Source organism: Podarcis raffonei, chromosome 2 (assembly GCF_027172205.1).
Source record: "Podarcis raffonei isolate rPodRaf1 chromosome 2, rPodRaf1.pri, whole genome shotgun sequence".
In the NCBI taxonomy this organism is placed as follows: Eukaryota; Metazoa; Chordata; class Lepidosauria; order Squamata; family Lacertidae; genus Podarcis; species Podarcis raffonei.
The window spans coordinates 50,975,020-50,996,799 of record NC_070603.1 but is presented as its reverse complement, the minus strand read 5'-3'; the positions used below and the strand labels follow the sequence as shown (position 1 = coordinate 50,996,799).

At 45.2% G+C, this 21,780-nt stretch overlaps 1 protein-coding gene across 3 annotated transcripts in view; it reads left to right on the top strand.

Moving 5' to 3' along the window:
- PPARGC1B (PPARG coactivator 1 beta) overlaps window positions 1–21,780 on the top strand; it is a 108,214-nt gene that overhangs the window by 73,325 nt on the left and 13,109 nt on the right. For all 3 annotated transcript variants that reach the window (XM_053376563.1, XM_053376564.1, XM_053376565.1), the window contains 3 exons: window positions 6,849–7,022; window positions 15,311–15,523; window positions 19,244–19,360. In XM_053376563.1, the coding sequence (XP_053232538.1) occupies window positions 6,849–7,022; window positions 15,311–15,523; window positions 19,244–19,360 (504 nt within the window). The remainder of the gene's footprint in view (window positions 1–6,848; window positions 7,023–15,310; window positions 15,524–19,243; window positions 19,361–21,780) is intronic.

Below are 21,780 nucleotides of genomic sequence, written 5' to 3'. Positions count from 1 at the left end.
AGGAAATGCAGAAAAGGAGAACACTGCAACAGCCAAGATCCATTACCCACTCGTAAGTGCTGGGCCTATCAAAGAGGAGCCCTGTACTATCCACCTGCCCACCACTGTGGGTGGAAAGAAGACTCGGAAATATCATCAGATGTTCTGCCTTCTGTTAAGTGCTTCAGTTCTTCTTCTTCCAAGGCATGCAGCCAAAGATGTGTATTTCTTCTTGTTTCCAAAGCAATGGAGGAAGGAAACTGGTATTTAGATATCCTTCCAGCAACTGAAACATCCCTCATTGACAGAACTAACCAGTCCAGTTCTTGGCTATGCTGCCCCAGCTGAATGGCACTCACTAGCTTTATTTAACTCTGAAGGTCTAGGCTAGGGATGCAGAAACTGAGGACCTCAAGGCATTGCTAGCATTCTGCTCTTATCATCCCCAACTAGCATGTAGTTCAGCCCACTGGGGAAGAGGACTCTCAAGTAGGCCTTGCCTTTACCTCAAGTGGTCCCATCAGTGGTGCCAACCCCATTTAATTTTATCCCCTCTCCCCCCCCACCCTGATGTTCAAATTATATTAAAAGGAAAGAGGGAAGGACAGAGAAGTTGAGAGAAAATGGCAAATAGAAGAGAAAAACAAGGAGGTGAACAGATGTATACAGTAGTAGCAGTAGGAACAACAACAATATAGAAAAGTGGGTTGTGTATCACAGGACATGGTTAAAGTGGGGTCTGGTTCTCAAGAGAGCTATTGTGATATTAACAGATTTAGGTGGCTGTTTCCTGTGATGATTTATGTCACTTATCCACTCATAACCGAACCATTAATCTTTCCTCCAGAGTCAATCAGTCAGACAGTTGTTTGGAAGATTTGGGATGGATTCTTACATGCACTGAGGAGTATGCTGCCCTATTGCTTGTCTCCCAGGTGACCCTTGAGTTGGACTTGAACAACATGGCATTGCCAGGGGACCATCTGAATCTTGCTGCTGAACTCAGCATGCCATGTAGGCAGCCCAAAGAGGCATTGGATTGCAGGAGTTTATTTATACCCAATTCTGTTGGCAGTGGGGAGGTGTCACGTCTGTAGAGATTATCAAAAGACATCCCAAGTGCTAGCGTCAGCTGCACCTTATGATTGCAGAGCTGGGATCTCTTCCCTAGTGACATATCAAAGACAACTGAGGAATCTGAGTGTTTTGCAGAAGTTCGTCTATGAATTGCAAATGCATATTCAAAGTTTTTCTAAAAATAAATATGTCTACCTCTACTCCCTGAGAAAGATTTGAGGAAAAACACAGCATTTGATGAAAACATACATTTGCTGGGGCCTGGACAATCAGATATATTGATGGAAATCGGAATCTAACTGGGGGCTGGATTAACCATTAAGCCAGGCAAATTACTGAACAGTTTCTCATAGCCAAAATGGGGCCATGATGGTATTGTTCCTGGGTGAGAGGTCCCCAATAGGAAATAGGTGGGTAACCCAATTTGTACTAGGGGATTGTGGACAAATGGAGCAAGGGAGAGCAACAAAGGGTTCGGAATAAAGCTACAAGATACCGATCTATCAGCATGCATCTCCTGCAAATCCCTTGGGGTTTATATGAGAGTTTCGTCATGAGCACATTGTGTTAGACTGTAAATTGAAACAATATGATAGCAATTCCATCTCAATCCAAGATGGGTTAAAGGCAATAATTTTTAAGGGCTGCGCAGATTCTAAACCCCACTTCCTTCAGAAAATAACAGTGCTAAAGTGTGCATAGCATGCACAATGCAGTAAGGGAAGTGTGTGAAAAGGTAGCAGATTAGAAAAAGTCTCCGGATCCACCGGCTTCCCCACAACCCCTCCAGTAGCCAACTTTTCAAATGGTCACTGAAGTACTTTTAGCAGCAGCTTTTTATGCAGATGTTAGTTGGCAATAATGTGTGTCTCCATAATGTGAAAAGTCCCTACCCGCTCATTTTTCCATGTGGCTTGGTAGAAGCTTGCCCTGCCCTGGACAGGTTGGGCGGAGGTCAGCTTGCAACCTTCTTCCATTGCGATTTTCTCTTTCTGCCAGTCTCCAGGCCTCTTCCTTGCCCCAAGACTGACCCTTCCCTACAGCCTTTGCTTCGTAACCTGAGGTCCATTTGCCCTTTCTTTCACCTAGTGTTCATACAGAAGGTGCAGGAGAACCCACCATTTACTGTTAGTGGAGACTATGTCCTAAATTAAATTGGAAAACGCAGAGAAGACATAACGTCCCATTCCTGCGGGAAACAAGCCCTATAATCTGAGATTATCCAGTTAATAAAGACAGAACGAAGGGGGTGGAGAGGGGGAGATGCTGTCTCTTTCGTTTCTGTAACTTCTTGTGAAAATTGATTGTTAAGTCCTAGAGAGACTATTTGGAAAACTTGAAAGCAGTGCCTTGGATGTTATTCTCTCATTACGGCTTCTCAAATGCTCAGTTGATCTTGTGAGTTGAGAGCTAAATGCAAAACAAATATATTTGCTCTCCCCATTGTTAGGAAGCTCCCAAAGATCAGCAGGTCTTCACATAAAAGGGCTTCATGAATTTTCATTTATCTGGTGGTTGTTTGGAATGCTAGTATTGGTCATTACGAGGACAAAGGCTTTTATCATCTACCAGCTCCATGGTGGCTTGCCTGGAATGGGTTTGTTGGCTCAGAAAGGCAGGACTGAGTGCTGACCCTACTCGCTGAATTCAGTGAACACTGTAAACGCACTGATGCCAGCAAAGTTGGGATCAAAAATTTCCCAATCGGTGCTGTACTTTGCTAGATAAAAAGCATTTGTGGAGAAGCAGGAAATCTTGGTGTTCAAGTCTGTCCAATTCAGCTAATGGAGTCTAGTTGGTGAACTGAGGATCTGTGGATTCAAATCTCCGCTCAGCCATGAGAGTGTTACTCAGTTTTAACATTCCTCACAAGGTTGACTTGAAGATTGCAAGAGATGATAGTGCCATGTATGCTGGCCTGAATGTCTTGGAGGAAGAGCAGCATTCAAATATGAACAATAAAATCACATGTCACTGAAACAAATTGGAGTCATAACGTTGGCAAAATTCTTACACATCAGATAGAGTTTCTTCCCTACACTGAGCATGGTATACATGTCAGTAGTGCACGATGGCACAATTTTGCAGAAACCTTTGCTTGAGCTAGGGATGGGCCCATATGTCAATTTCAGGTTTCTCATTTTTCCAATCTTATGTTTTGTTCCCCACATTTGTACATCAGTTTGTGATGATGGTGATTTTTAAAAAGGTTTCATGAAGATTCACCAGCATTTCTGTGCAAATTTCTCCTAGTAGACACATTTTTGTAAGTGGTTTTGCCTAAGAGACAGATTTTTTGCAAAGGAATTTTCCTAATACAATGGATTCCCCCCCCCCCACATACCTGCCATCACCACCCATGTTAGTTCTACTAATATATGCATTTTTGTACATGTTACTTGGCTGCAGAATTGCACTGGAAAATTCGGAGAGTGCAAATTTTCGAGGATAACTGTGCTTCTGTCTTGTGTACTGCTTTGGGGAAGTGCAAAGTAGGGAGGTTCACCTTTCAGCCCAGACAGAGCCTACCTTATCCCTCATCCATCCCTAATCTGAGCAGGCCTTGTCTTCTGTATCACAGTCCTACCCCTCCCCCACCTTTGTGCATCATGGACCTTCGAAAGCCGCATCCCCCAGCATATCTGTGACCTTTGGTAGGCTTAGCAGTAATGGTGCAGTGCAGCATTACTGTGTCCTTCTCGGTCACTCGCTTTCGCCGACCGTGTTGGGAGTTTAATGCAATTGCGTATGCCTTGAGAATGTGGTGGAAATGGGGCCGGGTCTCAGCTGCTCTGTGTGATTGACTGGATATTTTTAGCTCAGTTCTTAGAGCTTAGATTGCCTTACATGCGCCAGCCATTGATTCTGCTCTATTATACTCTCGTTTTGGCTGGGCTTGAGGAGCAGGGGAAGAATACAATGGATTGTTAGAGCTGTTATTGAATTGGTGTCTGGAGAAACTTGTTTCTATAAGGAGAGATTGCCACGGGTATGAGGAAATATTGAAGCTCCAAGGCCTGCTTGCCACTGCCAAGAGCGTGGCGGAGCTAAGTTTAGCTGATGAATGGAGCTTGGGCTGGAAGGCCTGAGAAAGAAAGGGGAGGTTAGGGGTGGTCAGGACCCAGAATGCCCAGCAGGCCAAAAGTGCCACCTTCAGATGCACACAGGCCTCTGTTGCAGAGCCTCACCTGATTCGTGACTGTCTGGTGTACCCTATAAGCCTCTTCCTTTCCTTCCTAATTGCTGGCTATCAGGGCACTAGTATAAGCCCTGGATGTCCGCATTACGTCACTAAAGGCTGGAGTAGCTTAAGTGTCCCTTAAGAAGCCATGCAGCTGCTCTGGTGGTGTACGGGGGCGTCTATGTGTGTCTGTGTCTGTCTGACTGTTTGTCTTGCCTGAGGAGATCACCAGTGGTTGAACTGGTCTTCTGCTATTTTTATAACTCTCCTTAGCTGTTTTTAGTATAATTTGTACACCACCTTGAGATAATAGTAATAATAATAATAATAATAATAATAATAATAATAATAATAATAATAATAAATTTATTATTTGTACCCTGCCCATCTGGCTGGGTTTCCCCAGCCACTCTGGGCGGCTTCCACAAAGACCAAAAATACACCAATATGTTATACATTAAAAACTTCCCTGAACAGGGCTGCTTTAAGATGTCTTCTGAATGTCAGGTAGTTGTTTATCTCCTTGACATCTGATGGGAGGGCGTTCCACAGGGCGGGCGCCACTACCGAGAAGGCCCTCTGCCTGGTTCCCTGTAGCTTTGCTTCTCACAATGAGGGAATCGCCAGAGGGCCCTCAGCACTGGACCTCAGCGTCCGGGCAGAATGATGGGGGTGGAGACGCTCCTTCAGGTATACTGGGCCAAGGCCGTTTAGGGCTTTAAAGGTCAACACCAACACTTTGAATTGTGCTCGGAAACATACTGGGAGCCAATGTAGGTCTTTCAAGACCGGTGTTATGTGGTCTCAGCGGCCGCCCCCAGTCACCAGTCTAGCTGCCGCATTCTGGATTAGTTGTAGCTTCCGGGTCAAAGGTAGCCCCATGTAGAGCTCATTGCAGTAGTCCAAGCAGGAGATAACTAGAGCATGCACCACTCTGGTGAGACAGTCCACGGGCAGGTAGGGTCTCAGCCTGCGTACCAGGTGGAGTTGGTAGACAGCTGCCCTGGATACAGAATTGACCTGCGCCTCCATGGACAGCTGTGAGTCCAAAATGACTCCCAGGCTGCACACCTGGTCCTTCAGGGGCACAGTTACCCCATTCAGGACCAGGGAGCCCTCCACACCAGCCCGCCCCCTGTCCCCAAAAACAGTACTTCTGTCTTCTCAGGATTCAACCTCAATCCATTAGCCGCCATCCATCCTCCAACCGCCTCCAACCGAGATGGACGTGGAAGGCTAGCAATGGATCATGGTGATGATCCATGAGCAAGGGAACTGTCCCAAGAAAAGTTGAAAACATCTGTTTCCTCTGAACTTGAAAAACAAAAAAAACAAAACCCACCACAAGCACATCTTTGTAATTATACAGGAAACGGGCATTATTCATTTTGAAAGATTGTCCCTCGAAATGCAGCCATTTAATCTGAGTGATCTGCTGGTAGGTGGGTGGGTGTTTTCCTGTTCCTTTGAACAGAGACAGACTTGAAAGATGCATATTGTCAGTCACCCACCAGTAACCTCCTCCTCCTTTTTTGCCACGGGGAAACAAAGCATCTGGGCTGTCCTCCAGGGGGCTTGGCCTCTCGCACACTAGAAGGTAGTGGGAGTGATATTTCCAAGAGCACAGAAATGTTAATCTTAGAATCTGCATAATAGGATATTATCATGTTGATACTAGAAATACAAAACCCAAGCATTTCTTGCGAAAGCTGGCCAAGGTTGCAGCATCATTCCCAAATGGAAATACTAGATGTTGAGCGTGGAGAAAGTGCTCTGTTTTGCTTTATCCTTCAGTTTCTTTTGAATGGCATTGATGCACATATTCAAAGTCGGCAAAAATAATAATAATCACAATCAGGTACAAGTTGTCACTTCTAATTTAAGAAAGGGAATGAGAAGAATAGACTTAAATTCTGATCTTGCAGACAAGCCAGTAAGACATAATTATAATTCACCAGCAGGTAATAATGCGGAAAAGAGAAATAATCTCGGGATTTTTAGTTTAATACATTGGAGGAGGGGCAGGAAATGCCTCATTTTACAGCATTCATGTCCTTCAGTACATGCTTGCTTCAGAGGCACAACTCTTACTACACACTGCTCTCAGTTGTATTTTCCCAGTCATGTTATGTATTTATTTAAAACATTTATGTGTCCCCTTTCATCAGTAATACCAGGTCAGGTCAGAATAAGAGTCATTTAGAACTATATCTGCCATCTTTAATTTGCTTTTTTTAGTTTCAGTGTGGTTATTTTATAAAATTTTGTTTGGTTGTAAAAGGAATTCTTTTGAAGAACAGGCTAAAAATACCTCGGTAAATAAACAAATGTGGAACTGTTGCCCTTTTGGAGCTTGAAGGCTTTCTACAGGTGGCAGCCTGCCTTCAAGTGGTTTTAAATCCTCTTTGTTTTAGGAAGGTTTGGACTTTGGTTTCTTAGCTCCACGTTAGTGTGGCTTATTATTGTGTACCATTTGGACACCCCTTAAAGACACCAGTGATCTGATCTACACCTTGTGAAGGCCTGTGTGATTATATTTGACCTCATTTGGTTTTCCCGAGGACTGGCAAGCCAGCCAAGCTCACCATCCTTTTCTCTTTTACATCCACAGTATGAAGTGTCTGGTGAGGAACACCTCTACTCTGATTTCCCAGAGATAGATTTGTCCCAGTTGGATGCCGGTGACTTTGACTCAGCCAGTTGCTTCAATGAGCTGCAGTGGTGTTGCGAGCACTCTGAAACAGAGTCCAGCCAGTACAGTACAGATGACTCCGAGCTTTTTCAGGTACACTTCGCCGTGGGATTCTCTGTGTCACTGTGGGAAATTTACTCTGGGTCACAACTTCCCAACTGTGCATGTATCTTCCCCCAACTATAATACTGTCATTGGCAATATGTTGGTTCTGGGAGACCACTGCAGAGAAGAAACACATTTCTAGAGGCAATAAGTGTATTCTATGGCCATTATTCTTCATGAGGAGGAGAACAGTGAAGGAATCCATGTAGCACATGTGGATTGTGCTGGAATGATCCATAGGTAGGAGGGAAGAATGTAGTTTTCTGTTTACAGGTCTTCTGACAAAACATTTCTATTCAGAAGCAGACAGTGTGGTGGGATGGAGGCCCTTACCTGACCTCTTGGCAGGTGAGTCGCTGCTGCTTACTTGGAGAGGGAAGGACAAGGAAGGGCAATACCATGCAAATGCACTGGGAGGAGTTTCAAATTGAACTCCACTGGTGTTTTTGCAGCTCACCACCACTGTGCCCCTCCCAATAAGTAGCAGTGACTCACTAGCCAAGCCCCACCACAACATCAGTTTGTTTCCTTCATGATTCTGTGAAGGAAGAACACATATAAATCTGGCCTTCATTTGTCCAAGGAAAGGTGAAGGGTGATCTCTTGTTATTCTAAGGTGGCCTTCTTCATCCTTGGGTCCCCAAATATTGTTGGACCACATCTCCCATCATTTGTGACCATTGGATAAACTGGCTGGGGATGATGGGATTTGTAGCCCAGCAACATCTAGGGATGCATGTCTGAACAGTTCAGATCTAAAGTACTAATATATGTCCTGCTACCTGCAAGAGCAGTTGTTTTGGGCTACAGTTGGGATTTGCGGCTTCTTCCTTTGGCTTCCTGTGCAAAGTGCAGCCAGGAACATATGAAGCCACCTTATGCTGAAGGCCAAATTAGATAATACGTTAGGGCTGCACTCTTATAGCCACTTACCTGAGAGTAAGCTCCATTGAATTACACAAAATTTAATTCAGGCAGAGTAGAAATGTGTAGGACCACAAAGTAAATGTGTGGTCACAATTGCACATCTTTCAACTTTTTTAAAATAAAAAAATAGCACCTGTGTGAGCCTTAGCCTAGATCAGGACTCTGGTACAGTGGAGAGGAACTAATTCTTCTCCCACCCCAGCATAGTTTTGCTGATAAAATAATTCATCCCAAATGGTGATTTTCCCCAAGAAGTGATTTGGGGGCCACTCCCTATATAATAAATAGGTTTTTTGTTGTTGTTATTTGTTGTTTTGCACCCCCTTCGCACGGCGCCCTGTGCGGGGGAACCCCCTAAATCCAGCGCTGATAATAGCGAGGGGGGTGGGATGGAGAAAAATTGCAGAGTTAACACCCTCATGCCTTTCAGTTCTAATTGGGATTGGGGGCTCCTGTAGCTGTTTCTTTCTTTTTCACATTTTTCTTCTTAAAATGAAATATATGTAAATGGCAACCACACACTGAAGGCTTCAGGTTTGGCCCTCCATCCTATCAGTGGCTGAATAGTATCTCCCCTGACTAACAGCCACTCTCCAGAGTTTCAGCTGATGCTCTTTTTCAGCCTCAGCGCTTAGAGTCTCTAACTAGAGATACTGAAAATTGAACGTGGGACTGTGTTCTTCTGCACAGGAAACATGTGGTCTGCCACAGAACGTACAAAACTAATATAGCAACTATCTCAAAGTGAAGAAGCTACACTACATCAATAATTCTTGCAGACAATCACACGCACACCAATAATCTCCTTTGCCTGCCCCTGCCTACCTGGTGCTTTGCCCCTTACGGCAGATGCAACACAGGCCCAGGATGTTCCGTATCCTGCCAGCACTCACCTGTTAATTCCTCCACACAGAGGAGGCTCGTTTCCCCCCTTTTCTGGAACAGCTTGATGAAAGCTGAGGAAAGGTGTCTGTGGGTGAGGAGGGGGGTCCACACTATTAATATCTCTTCTGCAGATGATTAGTGCTCCATTAATTTGCGCTTGGTTTCTAAATGGAGCAAGTGTAGTAAAGCTAATGAGGAGGCAGAAGAGCAGGCGAAGGCTGCCGAGCCCATCCTCCTGTGATCTATTATTAAAAGGAAATTACAGGATGGTGCCTTGTGCCATCCAGCCTGATTTCCAAACCTGACGGATTGTTCAGCAGTGGGTGGGAGGGAGGCAGCAAGCCAGGGAGGGGGGTGGCGATGGGAGGGGAAAGCTCATAGGAAGCCGCACACAAAGTGACGTGGCCCTGGAATTTTAATTTTCCAGCGCACAGAAAGCTTCCCTTTTATCTGACTCTCCAGCTTCAGCGTCACCTCTGCATCTCTCTGTGCACATGGATATTTTTAGCTGAGGCTCCCTCTCAGTGTGTTGCTCGTGCTCTCTAAATATATGTGGTCCCATTATACCAATCGGCGAGCTGAGACGCGGTGCAGGTGGATGGAGCCGTGAGCCCGCGAGGAAGATTAAAGGCGCACAGATTACCTGCGGGTGACACAGCTCCCTTGGCGCACCCCACGCCGCCTCCCCCTCCTTGCTCTTGGCTTCCCACAAAATACACACCATCTCCCAACAGGGCACAAGGTATTCATGGTGGTGTTTCCATAACCAGGATATGTTGTGAACAGTTCTTGGCTTCAGTTCTCCCCCTGTTAATTTAGGAAGACAGGAAGCTTCCTTGTGGCGGGTCAGACCATTGCCCTACCTAGTTCAGTATTGCCTACACTGACTGGTAGGTAGCACCTCTTCAACATTTCCGACAGCCTTACCTGGAGATGTCAGGGATTGAAGTTGCAACATTCTGCTTACAAGACAGATGCTCTACCACTGAGCTAGAGCCCTTCCCATTGTGTTCACATGCACATGATATGCCTGCTCTTGCCTTTTATGTCGAATGCCAGAAGCATTTCCAAGAGTCCAGAGCTAGTTCATATGATGGTGCCTCAACCGCCACCCCTGCTCCCTTCTTAACCCCAGCATAGCCTTCCAGGTAACCTTTGCTTCCTCCGAAAGCTGAGCAACAAAGGAGCTTGGCTCTATTTCTGCATCCTGCCCTGCAGACTGGTCTGGCTGCTCCAGGCTCTGTCGGCTGGCCCAGCACCGTCCCCACTGACTGACTCAGCAGGAACCAGGATGTTGGGAGAGTCCTGCACATTATGCAAAAAGCTAATATTATTGCTGTTTAGTTCCTGTAATAAAAGAATAGTTCATCATTTTGTACACTCGATTCCTGTGATGATCTTTGGCCGGGTTGGAGGGGTGGAGGATGTCTGAAGAGGTTCTTTGAAGTGCCTCGCCAGAGTAATTGAGAAAGGAAATCAAGGAGGCAGGAGGAGTGGGGAGAGAACAGTGTGGGGTATGAGTTTATACCTGGCCTGATGTAGTATCAGCTATTTGGCAGGAAAAAACCATTCTCCTGTTGCCTCTCCTCCATTAAATACCTGCTGCTTCAGGGGGAAAAGATTGTTTGCTGTATATGAAGAAAAGGTGTTCTTTCTTCTTTTCTTTTCTTTTCCTTTTGTCTTTAGCATAAGGTTGATTTTGGATTCCAGGTTACAACTGCCTGCCAGCTCGCATTTTGTAGTGGAATTATCCACTCATGATGAACTTTTAAAGAATTCCTTCCCCACAGTGACACCTTCACATGCCAGCTTTACACTGTTCTTGCAAAAGGTCGAGAGTGACTGACAGGCCGTCATTGCGGGATACATATTTTCCACTGAACTTCCTGAGGAAAAGATAAACAGAACTGAAAAGTAAAAGGCAGGTCTTTTAGGAATGAGCGGAGCCTGATGAAACGTACCCTGCTGATGTCCTCCTGCCTGCAGAAGTATCTCACCAATGCTGGAAGGAAAATAAATTTGTTGGGAGAACACAGCCCCCTTTGCTGCCCTTCCTTCTGAGTGCTGCTGTTTCCGCCATAGTTTCTTGTGGTGCTGACATGAATATTTGGGGTTAATGGTGGCTGTAGTCAAATCCAAATAAGCACATACACACAGTCAGTGGGGATTCTTCGTTTCTTCAAAGTTAGGTACATCTCTTTGTTTCCGAGAGCCAATTCAAATGTTCATGCAAGCGCCTGATGCAGGACTCCGTCATGAGAATGCAGATGGGGGGGGGGGAGTTAGGAAACAAGCAATACCAGCACAAGAGGCAACAAAGGAGTGTGGGAGACTGTGCCACATTACCGCAGTAAAGCCTGAATTGCCTCCAATTCCCCATGCCTGCTTCTAATCAAGATAGACTGGCATTCCTAGGTGATTGCAGCTGGCTCTGGCTCAGCACCTCCCTGTTCTGGAATGCCCCCTTTGGGGGCCTTGGTTGACACTGGAGTGTGTAGGGATCCTGCTGGCAGCACCTGCACCCTCCCACATCTTTGGCAAGTAAAACAGGCGGCTTTCTGGTGTCCCTCCACAGGTGAAAGCTGGCAGGGCTGGACAAAGGAGCACCTCCATCCAATCCACACACTAGTACACAGCTCTCAACAAAGGGGGTTTGCATTGCACCCTTAGCCAATAAGGCATCAGGGCAAGGTTCTCAATAAGATGTCAGTAAGAGTCAGACACGACTAAACTACTACTACAACAACAACAACAACAACAACAACAACAACAACAACAACAACAAAGTCTAATAAAATTCAACAGCCAGGCTTGGGCACCTTACCTCCTGCGCCACCAATGCGCAGTTTTCACTGTGAGCCTGGCAGAGTGAACACTGTGCTTCAAAGGTACCCTCTAAGCTGCAGCACCAGCTGACTCCAAGGGCCAATCCCTGTCCACCAAGCCCTAGCTTTAGAGCTGGCACCTATGTTTTGTGTAACCCGTCTCTAGCATGAGGACACTTTCTAAATGTTGTTAAAATTTTCGGGGGAGGGGGTTGGGAGGAGGGAGCTTTCTCCCACCCCAGCCTCCAAAATTTCTCTCTTCCTTCAGGCCCTTAGAACCCTGCCCTGCTCCCTCCCCTGTTTTCTGCTGTGGAAATAGACACTTTTTTGATTTGGGCTCTGCACCTGCTTTGGAGTGACAGGCAGCTCCTGCAGGTCCCAGGATCCCATATACTGGAACTTGGACCTTGCCAAGTCCTGACACTTTCAGACTCATAGCATGCATTGTCTTTATAAAGCTGTTGTTCTAGAAAGGAAGGAAAGAAAGAAAGAACTTTGTTTTTGAAACAAGTTCCTTCTTTCTTTCTTTTCAGCAACTCTTGATAACCTCAGGTACAGAGAAGTGATACAATACTCCATTATGTTGGAAGGAATGCTAAAGCAAATCATAACATTGAAATTGTCAAGAGCAAAATGCTGCATGACTGTCTTTCAGTTAACATTTGGAGTCCTGCAGCCTCAGACCTGATTTTTGCAAAGTTTAAACGTATTGGCTGTGACAGGTCAGAATCAAAGAACTGTAAAATAGCTGCATGGCAAATTCAGCTTGGGAAATTAGGAATAGCAGCAAAACGTTTGTTATTCAAAACATCTGGTTGTTAAAATCCACTGGCTCACCCTCCCCTGAACCATTTAGCTATAATCTGAACTCAACAGCGTTCTTTTTTATCTACTCTTTGGATTTCCAGGAATGATTCCAGTGTTCATCATACTCAGATATCTGCAACTGCGCAGTTTAGGGAACTGCTTGATTTGAGTACATAAATAATGGGGTGCAAGATTACATGGCCCTGTGTACTGTCATGTTCCAAATGGGTAGCATCCTGAAATGATTAGGCACCCTCAACCAGTTTTCCTAGTGGTTTTCCTAGCGGTTACCAGTGATGTCCAATAGCTTTAGGGCCACTGCGGCACCTCTGCTTGAGTCATCAGAGGTGATTTGCTAAACCATGCCTTAAACTGTACTGATTCTACCTAAACTTTGCTGATTCTACCTCATTGCAGCATAGAGTCAATTCTAGACCTCAAGGATTAATCTGCAAGATGTGGTGGGGTGTGGCAAAGTGCATGGAGAAACACATTTTAAAACAGAGGGTTAGATTCCATTATCATCTGCTAACTTCCAGTTCTAAGATTGTAATCGCACCAAGGGTTGTATTCATCATATTGCTAAGGGGATCCTTTCATCAGCGGAAGCATTTCTGCTTGTCCTACAGAGCAGCCTCTCCTCTCCTTCTCCCCACATTCTGTTCTGGCTGTTTCCCTGGCCCTGTGGAGCAAATTTGGGGAGGGCACAGGGGGAAGAAAGAGGGGAAGTCCCGTTACACTAGGGGTAATCCCTGCACTGGCTTCCACTAGCGCAGCAAGTTAATTGACTGTGAGCCCAAGCTTTTCACAGATGCAGGATGTATGAGAGTTTTCCCCATAGGCTCTGTCTGCTCATGCTCCACCCTCTGTTGAGTTCTTTCTTCATTGGACACTCAAATTCACCAATTCCATCATTCATTGCTATGGAGCCCAAGCCAAAGTAAGGCCAGTTTCTACTACAACCTTTACAGCGTAATTGTCACCGGGAAGGCAAATCACGTGGGAAGCTGCTTCTGTGATAAACCTGTGTGCATCAGGCTGATTGTAAACATACCAGTAAAACCCAGTAAGACAGTGGGGACAACCCAGCTGAAGTTAAGCAATTTTAAAGCCCCACGGATTGAAGGGGCAGAGTTTTGAGCACATGCATATACAGTAATGCTTTCATTGAAATCAGGATTTTACAATACCTGCCTGTGGTTGGATCGTGTCCACTGATTCCAACTGAGTGCTTCAGTTGCCTGTGATTTTTATTGCTAAAAGATAACTTTGTCATCAAGTCCAAAATATCTTATAGATATGAATATACACTGGGAGGAAAAGCTGGATGTAAGTTGTTGGGTTTTTCCCTATCAAATTTAGTACAGAGAAGAGGGGAATAGCTATGCATGTTCAGTCTGCGTGAAGTTTGTACCCTTCAGCTTCAGACCCAGCAGCTAATGGAGGGGCAAATTTTAATCTGAGATAAAAGCTGTACAGTATGGTCCTACGCGTATTTACCGTACTTAGAACTGAATCCCATTGAATTCAGTGGGGCTTAGCCCTTGCAAGTGTGCTAGTTGATCAATTCTCTCATTAAACTTACAGCCTTCCTTTATTGTGCCATTTGTATCGGTTGAAACATTTCTAAGGCTGCAATCCTAGGCATACCTTCCTGAGAGTAAGTCTTACTGAACTCAATGGGACTTGCTTCCAAGGAAACCTCCGCAGAATAGGAGGCCAGAAACAACAAAGATGGGAAATGTCTGCAGGAAAATCAGGGAATCCTCACTGACATCTGTTATTTTAAGATAGGGATTTGTAGTTTATTTTTTTCTCTTAAGAACAATGTGCATCAGCCGTAAGTCAGACAGCAAAATCCTTCCAACATAAACCCTTTTTGGAAGCAGAAATATAGCTAGAGATAAGATCTTCAGCTCTTGCAGAAATAAAGCTCACCTCCAAATCAAATCATATCTCAACAAACCTAGGTGAATGCTGTTAAAAAATAAAACCTTTAATGGTGGAAATTATATTCATGGATGGGTTACACTGTTAAAGGCTTCTCAGAACTTTCCTTGCCTGCTTTCACAGGGAGGGAGGGAGGGAGGGAGGGAGGGAGGGAGGGAGGGAGGGAAGAAAGAAAGAAAGAAAGAAAGAAAGAAAGAAAGAAAGAAAGAGAAAGAAGGAAAGAAAACCGTAGCAGAGGGATTGCATATGGATGCTATATGATGATGTACAAATGGAAGTGTGTTACTACATTTTGGATTCTTATAAACTCCATGTGGGTTCTATCCAATTAAAGGATGCTCAGAATAGACAAATTCAAGTTGGTGGGTGAAAGTCAGTCATGTCCATGATCTGCTCTGAGTAGGACTAGCGTTGGATACAACCCTATGCATCTTAGGGTTCATAGATTGTTTTTGCAATACAGTGGTACCTCAGTTTACAAACTTAATCCGTTCCAGAAGACTGTTCTTAAACGGAAACCGTTCTTAAACCGAGGTGCGCTTTCCCTAATGAGTCCTCCCGCCGCCGGTGCCCTTCTACCGTTTGGATTCCGTTCTTAGACCGAGGTAAAGTTCGCAAACCGGGACCCTACTTCTGATTTTGCAGAGTTCGTAAACTGAATAGTTCATAAACAGGGCTGTTCTTAAACCGAGGTACCACTGTATAGCGATATATTCAGCCTCCATGGTTTCATCTGCATGGTGTTTCCTGTGCTTTAATGTGATGTCATTTGAGTTGTTCTCCTGTAGGAGGCATTTTGATTGGGTAACACTCTCTCTCTCTCTCTCTCTCTCTCTCTCTCTCTCTCTCTCTCTCTCTCATTCTTCTGACTCCTCCCACCAGATTATTGACAGCGAGAATGAAGCGCTGCTGGCGGCTCTCACCGAGACACTGGATGACATCCAGGGAGACGACATGGGCCTGGCCGCCTTCAGACCTATGGACGAGGGGGACATGCCCAACAGCGGCTGCACGTCACTCACCCCCTCTCCCAAACCTGCCGCCCCTCTCCCGAGGGGGCCTCCTCTGGCCCCAGAGGTTGATGAGCTGTCTCTAGTAAGAACCCACTTCCTACTGTTTAAGGTGGATTTGGATGCGCCTCTGATAAGCCGGCTGCATGGGTATGATAGGAAGCAAAGGTCTGAATTTTTTCATTATAGGCTTACAATTATAACAATACAAAAAGCATATACCTGTTATTGTATACGTATACATGTGCTGCACCATTGCTCTCACTCCATTGCCATCCTCATGGGGGAAAGGCTGTGACTGTTGTGGGGAGGGGGAATCGAGTGCGGGTCAGGCGTGTGAATGGCATCAGATGCATTCCAGAGCTGCAATCATCTTTAAACAAGCCCCACTCCAGTGGTGCCTCATTGTCTGCTGTTTCTTTCTCTTTTTTGATATATCTCATTTCCCAACATTCCCCCCCCTCCCCGTTCTTCCTCGCCCACTCCCACCCTCCACTCTCTGTGCCGCCAAGTCTCCCAAGTGCCGATCCCTCGCATGATCAGAGGCGTGAGAAAAGCTCCCTCCCCGCTATGAGGTTGGCTGGTGTCGCTGATCTGCTGTATCCCCTTATGGTCAGGGCTGAATGTATCTGCACCACCTTGCTGAAGCTTAGGCAGGTCTGGGTCTTGTCAGGGCCTGGGGGGGGGGACACACACAAAGACAACACTCCATGGCTGGGTCGCCCTGTGTTCTGTAATAGAAGAACATGAGAAAATGAGCAAATAAATTAGTATTTATTTGTTTTAAAAAACAAGAAACAGTATTGTGCACCATGGAATCCTGAATAAACTTATGGAAAAGAAATCTCTGCATGTATAGCAAATTGAAAGCTCAGCCCAGGTTTTCCAAATAAATAACTGAAAATCTGGAGTCTGTGACCACTATGCATTATGCATATTTTTCCTTTGGCGTAATTTTATTCTGCCTTGGCTAGTCTTAGGAACTAGGACTACCACCACCCCTACCCAGCCAACAACCTGAAGTTTAGTTACTTCCCACACTTTTGAGATTTCATCTGGTATTGCCCACACACTTTCAAGAACCCGAAGCTTGCCTTTACACTGAAGAGGTTCTCTGGAAAGCTAAATTCTGTGCCTAGAACCATATTCCAGCCCCTGCCCTGCTCTCTGCTCCCTTGAGGATACACAGAAGTGAAGAATGCACAACACCCTTTCTATGACTCCTGGAACTTGGGGGCTTGGCGAAGCTTGAAGTCCTAGCTACTCTGAGTTCTCTGTGGCTTCTGTCAGAGATCCCTTCTTAGCAAACCTGCAAGGAGTGGTGGAAGGGGAAGAGGGCACTGTGGATGGTGTCTTCACGGAGAACGCCACATTTTCAGAACCTGTTTTCACTTAGCCCATGCCCAGAGCTGGAGGCTACAGAGCCTTTGACCCTCCACCCTTCTGTTACTTGGCCATGCTCTAAATCATCATACAAGAGTGTTGGTTTTAGAGGACTCCATATGTTCCCACAGACTCCTGCCTATCATTCTCTATTCCCCCTCCTCCCCCTTCCCTTGTCTGTCATTAATGAATGTCATGATTTCTAAAAGTGTTCTGGCGGCATCTAGTGGTGAAATGTATGGCATTTTCACTTCACACAAAAGTGTGCATGTGTGTGGGTGTATAATATTTATATATTTATAGATATATATATATCACACAAATCCATATGTGTATATATAGGATGTATACGTTGCAGGGGAGAAGGAAATAAACTTTTCATTTATATATATTGGACAGCAGAAATTTTCACTTAATATTGTGATGGAGAAAGCAGGCATTTGACCGTGGGAACTGACTGACTGAATCTCCATCGTACGCTTAATTGTTAAAGAGCTTTTTTGAGTTTCCAGACTGCCTTTGAAGATTTCCCCCGACTGCCACGTTCCCACAAGAGTCAAATCTGGCATTAATGTTAACGGATCCCATGTTGCCTTCAGTGTGAGAGTGTGGAATGTGAAACCTCGCCTCCCCCCCTTTTTTAAAAAAACAAAACTGAAATATTCTAACCATGTAATCAGGAACATTTGGGTCATGATACCAGATACCCCAAGATAATTTTTCAGTCTTCTGTTTTGCCCACAACTTCCTTGATAGAATTAAAATAGCACTTGTCCCAAAGTTCATATTTATTTCTTTTTTTAAAAAAAGAACCTTGTAAATACTTGGTATTTGGACAGAACGTGCATCTTCAAAAGACTTGGCGAGCTGATGAATCAATCAATCAATCAATCAATCAATCAATCGAAGGCCATGTTGGAATGTTACATCCCACTGATTGATTTTCAGGTGCTGATGCACTTGCTTCCTTGACACAAATTGGATGTCCGTAAAAATATATATTACAAGTTAGGGTTTAAAGGGTGGGTGGGAATTAACCTCACTATCTAGAAGCCAGTTCAACAACAACAACACCCATGATTCTTCAAACTGCAAACTGCAGAGAGCTATCTCTCTCCCCCTCCAACTTTTCACTTAAAGGAGCCTGGGGTGGAGGTGCCTGAATCTCTGCTGCCATGAAGGCAGCATGCTTGCAGAAGACAGCATGCTTGCAGAATCCCAGACCTGCCAATTTTTAAGGTTTGGCAGGATAATTTTCACACTCTCACACACGTCTTCCTCTGTACCTAGGGGGTTTCTGCCATCGAAGGACACTTAACTCCACACATGGTGTCCCACCGTTTAATTATGGCAACAGAATGTTCATTTTGCACAATCAGACTTGATTTGATTATTCAGTGCCAAGACAGGTCTGGTCCTCCTTAGAGGAGGCGACAGAGGTAGCAGCAGTTGGCAGAGCAGCACCGCACAACTGACTTCCTGACACTGAACTAAGATGGAGAAGGGCGGGGCAGGGCAGGGCAGGGAGAGCTCAGCATGGTGTAGGCATGGTGGCTGGAGCATCAGATTGGCTCCCGCCACTGCACCCACACCAGACCAGCTCTCTGTGCCCCTCCCTCCCTCCCTCGTAGTAAGCAGCAGTGACATTAGGCATTGCCTGTTCCACCCTGCCAACCACTGCTGGTAGTAAGGGGCACATACCTTGGTTTCGCTGGAAGATACTCCAGTGACGTTAAGGAGGAGTACCCAGAGAAGGATTGTGAAATGTTTTGTATAACATGTGATGAGTATTGTTGATAAGCCATTGCCCCTCCCCTATGCAGTAACTTTTGATACCTGCAGCCAAAGAGCTCTCCAGAAAGATGTTTGGTTTTTTGCAAAAATGATTTGTTTTTTGTGCGGCTCTTTCAGGAATTCTTCATATGCTATATAATTGCTACATGAACAGCACCTCCATGTAGGAAAATGGCACAAAACCTGCAGGCAGATCCTCATGTGTGATGGTCACGCATGCAGGCTTTTTCGCTGCACGTAGCTATGAATGAATTTTTGTCATCACCTTGATGAGCTTTAACAACAAGGCAGTGAGCCTCCATGGAGCTGGGTCTTGGTAAGTATCCAATGCTAGTTGGAACTGCAAGCCAGACCCAACTCAGGAGGCAATAAATTTGGAAATGGTCTTTTCCAAGCCCCTGTTTGCTTTCAGTCTCAGCGTGTGTTGGAGCCTCCCCATGACCCTGATTCATGTGACTCTTCGAACATCTGTGGCTTCCAAAACTCATGTTGTGGGAGTGGGAGAGCTGAATCTCCACTCCAACTGCTTAGAGGAGAGCAGGAGGGTTGACCTGGGATAATTTAAGCAGACGTGGCTGTTCATTTATGTAGGAATTCCGACTCTTTCTTTCACCGCTTCCCTTTCCAGCTGAAGAAGTTGCTCCTTTCTCCATCCAATGTGCCTCCAAGCTACGAGGTTCAGAGAGAGGGGAGCACATGGCGTCAAGGAACTCCCAAATCCAGACCCCAGCGACCCTGTACAAAGGTATTGTTTGCCTTAGCAACCCTAACCTTTGCCCTAAGATAGCACACCGCACTATATTTACCCAAGATTAAATCTAAGTTGTACATTACAGCTCACCTCCCATTTTAAACAGCAGAAGTATGGTCAGGAGGGCCTAGTAAGCACTGGCACACTCCCATCAGTATTGTTAGAAGTGTTTTGTAAATTTTTATTTATTTGTTAAATGACTTCTGTCTTGCCTCTCCTTAAAACACTTGAGGTTGCTTGTAGTAATGGCTTAACTTTACCAATAAAACCAGAAAGTGGTGACAACGTTTTCACCAACAAAAAAGGTTGTAGCAGGCAAAAATAGTTCCCATGGCCACTCTTATCAGTGTAATCATGGTGATGTCTACTCAGAAAGTGGAATTTACTTCCAGATGAGTGTATATAGGACTACAGCCTTAATCAGCTCACAACCTTTCCTGAATAAGCCCAGGGTTGGTTGTGTGCCAGGAGGTGAGCAGTGAGGTAGACAAGCAGGCCTTTTGTGCAACCAAGGTGCCACAGTCAAAAAGGCCCTCTTGTGCATGTTTGGCCACAGTGCTTCAAGCACATCAGAGCCTCCATCAATCATTTAATTGAGATGCATTCAGAAGTTGGGGCTTGAAAGCCCATGACATGCTGCCCAAAGTGAGGGTGGCATTGATTTCACATTGAATGCATGTGGAACTTGGGCTGAGATGGCCATGCCCTATGTGTGTCATCAGAGCAGTTTGAACTTATGGCAGCTGTTGGGGCAGTGGCACCAGAGGGCCAGCAGGTGACTCAGTTGCATCTTGCACTACCTGGAGCATCCAAGTGAGCCATTGGAGTAGCCCTACTTAGGGTGCATGATGGAACCCTGGCCTAGCTAAGCAAGATCTTTGCTTACTACTTTAAGCAAAAACAATGCATCTTGGTCATGTTGACTTAAATCTGGTTTTTTACTGTCACTGTTGTCCGTTAAAATTGAGGTGGTACCCTGGATCTTCAAATCTTTATTATTTAGCCAAATGTCATCCATTGACAGACCATCATGCATTTTTATGCAGTCCCTTGTGAACATACCAAATGTTAATCAAGGGGTGGTTTAAAAAAGCTTGCCCTAGTCTCACTCATAGAGATTTTTTCTTTCTAAATTTATCAAGAGGCAAGGGATTTTTTTTAAAAAAACTTTTCGTTATTTATATCTCTCTGTGGGGATTTGAAGAAAGCAGCTAGGGCAGCTAGATGCAAAAGAAATCTGGGCTCCTGTGCCCTTTAATGGTGGTGTTGGAGAGGGAATTTCAGCCAGTGTAGTTTGTCATGCACATTTATGGATGTTGCAGGAGCCCTGTCCTCTCACATTGGGCCACTGTAGTAGTGCCCTAGCTACGGTGTCCAGGCAGACATGCTCCATAAACTGTGAGACCAGTACTGACAGGTGGAATCCACTGTATTGTACGGTTTGTCTACCCTTGAGGAATTTGGGTTGCGTAGCAGGAATAAAGAGCCATGAATACAGAAGCTGGCCATACCTGGGTTAAAGGAGAGATGAGAGAGAAAAAACAGGACACTGGTAGTGATATCAGAGTGAGCCTTCTCAAAACAAGAAGACTTTCATCTGTGTGCCCTTTGGAGTGCGGTGTACAAAGAGCCTCTTTATTTTCCCCAGATTCCCTTCGTCTTTAAATTTTGTCATGATGATCTTTCCCCTCTTCTCTCTCACTCTCATCCTTGACCCCAAATTAGAATGGAGCTTCCCAGCAGCTGACTGAATTGACTTTAGCTGGGCAGAGAGCTACACGTAAAGTTGCAGAACCAGTCCAGTCATTTAAACTAATCCCCTGAAATCCACACAAGATGCCATTAAAGATTTTCCACTTGGGTGATGGAAATTGTGCAGTGCATTAGGCAAGTGGATTTAGATTGCATGGGAAAGGCAGGGCTAAGTGGGGAGGGGGGTGGAGAAAGAGAGAGACAGTGACCCTTCCATGCCAACTGGAAAAAAGGGGAGGCAAATCAATACTATTTGCCACATACAGCAGCTAGAAAGAAATTTGATGCAAGGGGTGTGAAGAATCCCTTTGATCTCTCTTGCTCTGTGCAGTTCTTGAAAGGAGCTGTTGAAAGTGTATATACATCCTCTCCTTTCTCATCTCCCCTTCCCAGTTCTTTAAACCCTGCATTAGCTTCCAGCAGCTTCCCCAAATCTTCATTTGATTTCTCCTACCCAGGGCATTCACTAAGGAACAAGGCTCTGCATCTCAACAGGTTATATCCCTCCTATTCTTCTGTTATATTTACACATACACAAACATAGGAGGATAAGGATGGGATCAATTTAAACTTCCACCCAGCTTTTGCTGTTTCTCTTCAAGTTGTGCACAGATGACTCTTATATATGATTCTTAGAGAACGGGCATGTCCTCCCATTACTT